Below are 9,306 nucleotides of genomic sequence, written 5' to 3' on the forward strand. Positions count from 1 at the left end.
CATGTCTGTGGACTAAGGAGGTGTATTGTATACATAGTCTGTGGTCAAGCCGTGCACTGTCTACCCGCAAGTGATCTTGTTTGTGCACGTGTATATGGTGGGTCCCCGGGTGGGCAGAAATTGCATCGGTCCTAAGCCCATGTTGTCAGGCTCAGATATGCCTGACCCGGGGTCACACACTAAAAGTGACTGCATATATCCGTAGTGGGTGTCTCTGGCTAGGATTAGATGGAAGATCACCAGAATTGGTTCGAATTTTTTTTTTTAAATTAAGGTAATTAAAAAAATTGGGTCCCCAAAAGGGCTAGTTTCTGCTTCGGCGGGTTAATAGGAAGGGAGGTTTGGGTTAACACCATGTGAATGATATCTCTTTTAGTGAGTTGTGTGGTTCTGACAGGAACCGGTTCCGAGAAGAACCACACAACTCACTAAAAGAGATATCATTCACATGATGTTGACGCAAACCTCCCTTCCTATCGATCATGTCCACCATGCAAACCCTCAAGTCGTATATGAAGACTCTTATTACCGAGAATACCTTAGGGGAGACATTCCCATAGGCTTGTGCACACAACTATTCTAACTTTCAAGACCCTAACCCTCATTTTACCTTATCCTACCCCCACAAATTTTGGCACATTTATGTTTTGGACCACGAGCGATCGATCTAGCCAAGCCCCCTTCCACCATTTGTTTCTTCACTATAAACCTTTGTGGTTTACACACACTGCAAAACTTTTTAAAGTTATTTCATTCAAAGTTTTTCATCCTAACTTCCATGTTGATGTCAGAGCAAGCAGTATGACCCCAGTACGCACTGTGCTGGAGACAAATAAGCTCTATTTTGGCCAATCAAAGGCTTAATTCCTCAAGAAATCCCCATTTTTATATAGCTTCAAACCAGTGCAGGCTGAAAAAGTGACAAGTACAACTCTAATTGTTAAGTTCCAAACCATTATACAGCCATAACCCAGCCAGTACCGGCCAAGGTTTGCTTCTAAAAGTCGGTACCGACCACGAAGCATTCTAGTACGTAAGAGGGTTTTAGTTGATCCTGATTTTTTTTTTATGTCATTAACTAATGTCGTGCAAGTTAAATTGAAGTGCACAGGTATTAATGAATCAAAAATGAAAAGAAACTTCTTTTTTTTCCATCACTCTCATGCTACACATCACCACAGATCTAGCTCAATCCTTCCTAGCCTATTCTGATTGTAGTCAGATTTACTGACCAAAATAGACTTGAAAAATTTCCGTCATTTATACCAGTTGCTTAAAACCAAGCATTCCAAAATGACGACTTCCAAGATGGTTTAAAACCATTACATATTAAAAACAAAACAAAAATTCAATTCAAGACACTAGAGTTTGTATGCCAGGGTAGTAACATTAGCCCAGGCTGGACGACGTCTTCATGGCATTACAACTGAGGTAACGTAGGGAGGTAAGGGCGACCACCTGGGCTAGTAACAACATCAACCCATGCTCATTGGGGTTAAAACCCTACAATAACTTTAAAGTTGGGCAGAGAAACTGCTTATAATTTTGAGGCCAATTTTGTTTTTATATTGCAGGGAAATGTGAGCTAACTATTGACACTATGGACTTCTAAATCCCCCCCCCCCCATCAGTGACAAAGCGAGAGTTTGGTAAACTCGGGAATGCCATTGCAACCTTGTATGAGGCGCTCACACAGAGACGCTGCAGTCATGCTTACTTTGTGTCTTGTTAGCATAGACCCTATGCGTTGAGGCGGCGTTAGAGGGCAATGGCTTTGCATCACCAGGATAGGCATGAAAAGACTTGTGTGTGCATGCATTGTTATTGAAACCTCCTTCTATCTGAACAGTCACAGACAGTCAAAAAAACCAATCCTCTTTCCCCGCCATGCCTTTTACACAGGCTAGTCACCAACAGTCAGATCATATTTCAAGCAAGCACTGTGACTAGTCAAGTTCAGTCAGCAGACAAAAGCAGGCGAGTGGTAGGCACAGCTGGCTTATCAATCACCTACAGTCAAAGCATAGCTGTATCAAGTTACATAAACAGTCACAGCCAGTCAATTCTGCTTTATGTAGGCTGGGAGCTCTGAACTGTTGAAAATAGTCACTTGATTGATTTTGACTGCAAGGACAACATGGCACAGAATGTATGTTTGCATAGGAGGGTTCAAATAACAAAGAACACCATTAGAGACACCTGCAATGTTTCAGGTCTATAGACCTTTATCATGCTGCCACCATTTCAGTCATGTTCCCTGTATCCAATAACAGTACTGAATGATATTTGTTTTTGCGCAAAAAGAAACCTGACTATTTTCCCTTCCAGTCTCGCTTTGGTTACATTGATTTGAATGGGAAAAATCAAGATGGCCGCAACATGATAAATGGTCTATTGGCAAAAAAGTGCCAAGTACTAAAGAATGGGAGGTTTGCGGTAACACCAAGTGAATGATATCATACACTGAGTCCAATGACTATTTCAAATTCACAAATCACACAACTTTGCATAGACTTTCAATAATTTGCTGTTTGCTTCATTTTCTTGGAGAAGGGAACACTTGCACATTCCAGGCAGGCATCTGCCGCTGTCACATCACCCTATTTACAGGACTTAAAGTTCTACTCTCAAAACAAAAAAAATGGAGAAAATCATATTTTGTTTCTATTATTCCTCTTTAGTTTCACTAAGGAAATCTTGATATGCATCTTCCGTCATCAGATCGTTGAGTTGGGCTGGGTTTGCAATGGTCATTTTGATCATCCATCCTATTAAGAGAAAGGGGTAAATAAAAAATATTTTTCAAAATTCCTATGGTAGGTTTTGCAATTTAAGCCATTTGCCCCTGTACAGTCCTAAACTGCCCTGCCTGTTACTCCCTGTACTGCCCCAAACCGCCCCAACTCTCTATAATGAATATGGATTCATTAGGGAATAAATACAATGTAATACAGTGTAATACAAGTGCTACTGGCTTAATCTACAACAAATGGTCAGTTATTAAGATCAAGATTTACGGTAGCACTATGTGACAAATCTCATTTGTGCGTTTGTGAGGTTCTGAAAAGAACGGGGGAAACTCAACATCTGGGACAGTATGCTCTTTTCCGTCGTTCGAAACGTTGAGTTTCCCCAGGTTATTTTCAAAACTTTTCAGGGCAGTGGGGGGAGTGGAGGGGGAGTGGAGGGAGGGGGGAGAGAGGATGATTTCTTCAAACCTGCTCCTAGTGGGTCACTGTTAACAAGTTCCGGTGTTTGAGACAACGCGTCGTTGACCTCCGTGATCTCTCCATCTATCAGAGCATAGAGGTCACTGGCAGCTTTCACACTCTCAACCACACCAAAGGAATCTGAACACAGGAACCAAAATGAAAAGTTAAGAACATGGTGAGATTCGAACCAATGACCTGCAGTTTTCTAATAAAGAAATCTTCTTAGTACAGATAGGAATTGGTAAGCTCATTCAAATCACGAATGGGTTCATTGATTTGGTGAAAGAATACTATGGCTGAATGTAACTAAGGCACGCCAAACTTAACTCCCTGCCAACGGAGAGCTAGCATGTTGGCTCTGAATGGTGCCCCAGACAACAAAAGCAATATTTGGCTACATTTGTAACTCCGTTACAAGCTTTCAAATTATGAGTTGAGGCAGCGGAAATTCTCTGAAGGGTTAAGAGCCAAGAACTTTGTAATTGTATTATTAAACTTCTCGGTAAAAAAAAAGCAGAGGACATGATGAGATCGATCATCACTTTATTAACGATATAGCACTGTACATCCTAAATCCTTTGAAAACAATTTTTAACCTTCGAATCAGGAAAAGTACCTACTCATTTGAAAATAGCTAAACTTATTCCCAAAATGGCGATCCATCCCTTATAAGTAACTACCGTCCTATTTCTATTTTACCATACTTTTCAAAAATATTAGAAAGACTTGTAGCAAATCAAATGTATAACTTTATGGATAAATATAATATTTTGTCATCGACTCAGTACGGTTTTAGGGGCAACTATTGAACTTATTTGGCACTGATTGACCTCATTGATAAAATACACGTAAGTTCCTCACTTGACAACTCCCTTCACACAGTCGGTTTATTTTTGGACTTCTCAAAAGCCTCAAACCACCTCAAACCAATGTTTATCTTTAGATCAATGAAGCACTTCCAAAACTACATGAAACCGTTGCTATTGACAAATTATACTGATAATTAAGTACTAAATTTCATGTCATGTCACGGATTGTTGAAAAGTATCACTGTTTTATAATTCCTAGGCCACTTCTTGCTCCTTTCCCTCTTCCTTTCTCTCCGGTATTATTGTAATTAATTGATTTATTTCCTTGTAAAAGTATACATGTATATACATACGAATGTGAATATTTGCTGTTAATTTAATTTCTCTTCAATTTAATTAGTATACATGTATTCACCTGATATAATTCAGCCTAGAGTATGTAAATATTAATTTATTAGCTTAACTTGTTATTACTGGTGCCAGGTCTTGTACAAACATATGCTTTTTACCTAGATCCCTCGTATCAGTTTTGTCATTCTTATATATAGACTCTTGTTTATGTTTTTGTGATATATGAAAAAATAAACCATAAACCATTACCATCTTCACAAAAATGAAGAATGACATGATGGGTGTCTGAGGAGATTTTGACAACTTAATTTTATGGAAACATTCTTAACTGTCTTTACCGGATTGTGCAAATTTTGCTCCGACCTCCGGCAGTTCAATGAATACAATGTCTCCCAGTGCCTCCTGAAATTGCAGAAGAAAAATGGGCAAAACATGGAGAAGAATTCACTGCAGGAAAAATGGGCCTGTGGTTAATTATACATGTATACATTAGAACTTGAACTATGAATACAGCCTCAATCCTACAAAATCTCCGTTGTTCCTTGAATGTGGTCCTTGGAGGGGTGAGCACTGCCCCAGCAAACCTCCAGCAATCACTGTCAATAATGTTGAGGCAGAGCCAGTGCCATCCTGGAGCAGTGCGGAGGGTTTCACGTATAATCTAGGCCTAAATTTATGCACGACTGAGCGTAAACGACACAAGGTCCAGCCCAAGACCTTGACACAGTGCATCCTCCGAAATCAGCAACACACTTTTGCCATGTAACCTCAATCCTGCAAAATCCTCCAATTTGCAAAGAGCATTTTGGGGGATTTGGGAAGGTTAGGGGATATCATGGCTTGGATTGGTCGAAACACCAAATGGGTAATGGATCACTCTGTTCTCAGCTCAGAGGATTAGCCTTCAGCTTGGTTCCATGTGGGGCAATTCTATCACGTTAGAGAAAAAAAAAGTCAACAAATTACGTTCATCTTGACATACCTGGGCATGGTCACTGATTCCAATTGTTGCTGTCTTCTTGGCGTCATCTGGTAGAAGCCACTCATGATCCTTGGAGAATAAACGATCTGACCAAAAGGCCAAGGAATACCGAATAGTGTGAGGTTGTAAAACCAAGCATTCACCAAAAGCACACAAAACGTAGGCTATACAAAGTGTATTAAGATAAACCGTGATTTACTTTCCCAGTAAATATTGAATTCCAATTTCCTAGGCCAAAACATGTAAAGAGAGTTTTATAAAATAAATAATGGTACTACTACTGGAGTGCATTAACAAGGGGCTTATGTTTTTTCACCATAGAGACTGACTGCAAATATAGTGGTTATCGTTACGGCAGCTGTAATTAAGTGTGACATGATTTTTATCTGCTATCGTTTATTGCAAAAACACCATCCCGAATCAAACCAGAGTGCTTTGGCAGCTTGATTAATTGGTTAAATGCTTGACTCCATGCCGAAGGTCCTGGCATCAAATCCGTACAATGCCAATTTTTTTTTTCATTTTTTTTTCTTCTACTAGGGCCTATTTTCATTTACTTTTATGGTTTTTAATCAAATCCTACTTTTTATTGAAGTAGACTTCATTTTCTTCATCTTAATATGTGGCTCGGAAAGATTTCCAATTCCATCATGTCCATATAAGAAGTTCACTCAACACCCTGTGTACAAACCCTATGAGAGTGGACTGAAAAATTCTAAGTGTTTTCTAAGAAAATGCTTGTATTTTCTCACTGCTCAAATTGACTTTGATGACATAAAATTGTTATCTGGGGGCTTGTTAGTCAATACAGAGGAAAATTAGTGAACTTCTTATATGGAAATCTTTCCTGTGGCTCTGACAGTCTGGTTCAAAGAAGTAAAGATCCTGACGTTGAATACTAATGTCAGGAAACCAGACGGTCGACTTCCTTAACAAATAGCCACTGCGATATGAAGCGTTTAAAAAAACATAAACTTGGGACTGACTTTTTTTCTATTTTTCATCTGACCAAGATGCTTGAAGTTGATGTTCCTGAGGCTGAGACTAGTGGGGTAGTCAACCGTCACTGAGCAGCTGAGACTGTATGTGTATGTAATTAAATCAGCATGCATTTTGGTATTATCATTTCTACTTTTTCTAGCACTTGTTTCGAGTAGTTTATACTATTACTACGTTTGATGGAGCTATGGTCTATTCTAAATGACTCTGCTCTATTAATGAAAACAGAATGGAGGGCCTACCTGCATTCACAGCTGATGTGCAACTGAATTCTCTTGGAGTTTGACCTTGACGGCAAAATGGCAGAAGTTGTTGTCTTGCTAATGCTAGGCCTACTTTTGTAAAATTCGGTCGAGTTGTCAAAACAGCCGCTCTACATACTCTAGAACACAAACTGGCAGACTGCTGAAGGAGCCTAGGACACGACATTTCGATGGAAAATAAGAGAAAACTGAGTAATTCGATAGTAAATATACCGGTTTTTCTTTTAAGCTAAACTCACGTTGCAAAGATCGAATACCGCGATATGAGAAAAGTAAAGAGCGCCCCCTCGCGGTTATATGTAGGTAGGCCCATGATTATTTTTTTTAATTCGTATTAAATTTAATCATGGAGGTAGGAAAATTAACATAATTTTCAGGGGAAAAAACAAAACGTGTTATCAAATATTCCGAGAAACGTTAACCGGCAAATCAAGGTTAAATATGTCCAAAGAAACCAAGAAAGTGCATTTCGTAATAGAGCCAGTGGAGCGCAAGTTGCCGGCAATCAGACTGTGTGATTGGTCCGTTTTTGTCACACCCCAAAAACGCCTTCTCCCCAAAATTTAATAACTTTTGAATTGCTAAAAAAATAGCAAAGTAATTTATTTTTCGGGATGAAACTCGAAAACTCGAAAACAACGACCGGTCATTGGTCAACGAATCTGGGCAACATATGGCCTTAAAGGGAATGTACAACACTTGCTTAGTGTGCTTCAATTTTCAGAAGTAAATGGATTTGGAGGATTAGCATGTTATAGCAAATATTGTTAAAGTGACTTGTTTCACGTTTTGGGCTTGTATATGCTGGAAAAACAAGAAAACCATTCATGTTCTTGTAGTCTGGTTCCCTGACCCCACTTAAGATAAAACGGAAAATGTATAGACTTTGGGGAATTGTAAGGACAGAGAATCAAGTCTAGCATTAGCAGGCTTGTGCCCCTTCACAAGTGTGTAATCGATTGCAAAGACTTCTTGCAGTTTTTGCAGTTTTTGAAAAAGCCAGTTTTCTCCAACGCTGGTCGGCCCACCAGCGTTGGAAAAATACAATTTTTCTTGAAAATGTCAGCACACCATGAGCCACGCTTTTACAGGATGCTTTATACTGTCATTCCATAACAATCCAGTGAGGTATTTTGTGATAATTTGATGATTTCGTTTTGTGAGGTTTGCAAATGTTGTATCTTCCCTTTAAAGGCCTTGGCAACACTGAATGTGTAAGGAAAGTCGGTAGAATACGGTCCCACAACCCCAATCCAAACCTTGGGAGGAATAGTAAACGGTTGGGCTTACAGGTCAACATTTTTGTTTGAAAAAATAACCATCCACGGAATCACATTATTTACGACAGCGCCCTCTTTAATAATAATATTAGTTTATAATTTTGTTATATTGTGCAAATTCCATATATTATGATCATAATGCGCATCACAATAATGCCTGTTCATTAGGACCATTTTCAAGTTTTCTGCAGCAGCTCGAGACATTGGCGTACGGCTAGGCCTTTTTTTTAGTGGGGGGGGGGGGGGGGGGGCGCCCATACACAGGGGGGGGGGGGGGCATCAGAATATCATGGCACATTATATCGCAAACATCCTATTGCAGTTTTTCCCAGTGGTCGCGGGCCCCATATATCCTCGCTATATCCATTGACATAAGAAATTGTAAACAGTAAGCCTTATTGGCTAACTGAAAAAAAATACAACTTTTGGTTGCCGGGAAGGAAAAGAGGCATCAGTATTTCGGTGGTGGTGGAGGTGGTGGTGGTGGTGGTGGTGGTGGTGGTGGTGGTGGTGGTGGGGGGGGGGGGGGGGGGGGGGGCACGGACAATTTTTTTGGGGGGGGGAGGGCGGGGGCACGTGCATTTTCCCGGCATGCGTTCCCCCTTCCCCCGCCACTTGCATTGCATTCTTAATTATTTTTAAAATTTTATGAAGACTTATAATTACAACAATAGTCAATAAACAGTAATATTATTTCTCATTTTTAATCCACAATAAAGGGAGAATTGAAGGTTTCGCAATCTGGCCGACAACACCCCCACCGGCACCCACGCCCCCGTTTGAACTGATGAATCTACTGCAGCCGGCCAATACCTTCCGGTCCGGTTTTGTTCCTGTACTTTTGTTGTGGGCGCAATTTCACACCACTTCGATCTTACAAATAATACGATGCTGAGCTGTCAAACTTCAGAGCCTTGAATGAAAATGGTCCTGTAGAATATTATGACATATCCCCTAAAGAATGTTTTAGTAACGGGGATTAAAAACCGTTGTATTGTTCACCCGCCCACATTCCCTTTGTAGTCACGCGCTTAGTCAGCTGACGAGCTGACCTGAATGGAGTGGAAATGCATAATGCATGACCCATCAACCTTGACATTGTAAAATTAGCATACAATTGCACTCGCTAGTTTTTCAAATAAACCGTTTCGTTTTCACAAAGCCTGGAGCTGAATCCATTGAGACTGTTGTTTACATCAAACTGTGAACCGTTACAGGAAAAGCACATAACTTAATCCTTATCTGAGTTTGAAGATAAGATTGAGGAAGTTCTGTTGGTTAAAACAAAATTTGACAAGTCCTGAAGCGACCCTGGTAACGCAGCTGGACGCCTGCCAGGGCAGGGGTTTTCCTGCGGTAAACAGGTATGACGTAGCGCCAGCTGGAAGGATTCCCCCTTTTGATTGGTCA

At 40.2% G+C, this 9,306-nt stretch overlaps 1 protein-coding gene across 1 annotated transcript; it reads right to left on the minus strand.

The window, feature by feature from the left end:
* Positions 1–2,520: 2,520 nt before the first annotated feature.
* Positions 2,521–6,894, minus strand: LOC119739168 (glycine cleavage system H protein-like). Its single transcript, XM_038214000.1, has 5 exons — positions 6,596–6,894; positions 5,355–5,440; positions 4,711–4,774; positions 3,219–3,350; positions 2,521–2,768 (listed from the first exon to the last, which is right to left on the minus strand). The coding sequence occupies exons 1-5, from the start codon at positions 6,780–6,782 to the stop codon at positions 2,668–2,670; spliced, it is 570 nt and encodes a 189-aa protein (XP_038069928.1). The 5' UTR covers positions 6,783–6,894; the 3' UTR covers positions 2,521–2,667.
* Between the last annotated feature and the right edge of the window lie 2,412 nt (positions 6,895–9,306).

This window comes from Patiria miniata, unplaced genomic scaffold (assembly GCF_015706575.1).
Source record: "Patiria miniata isolate m_02_andy unplaced genomic scaffold, ASM1570657v1 HiC_scaffold_30, whole genome shotgun sequence".
Classification (NCBI taxonomy): domain Eukaryota; kingdom Metazoa; phylum Echinodermata; class Asteroidea; order Valvatida; family Asterinidae; genus Patiria; species Patiria miniata.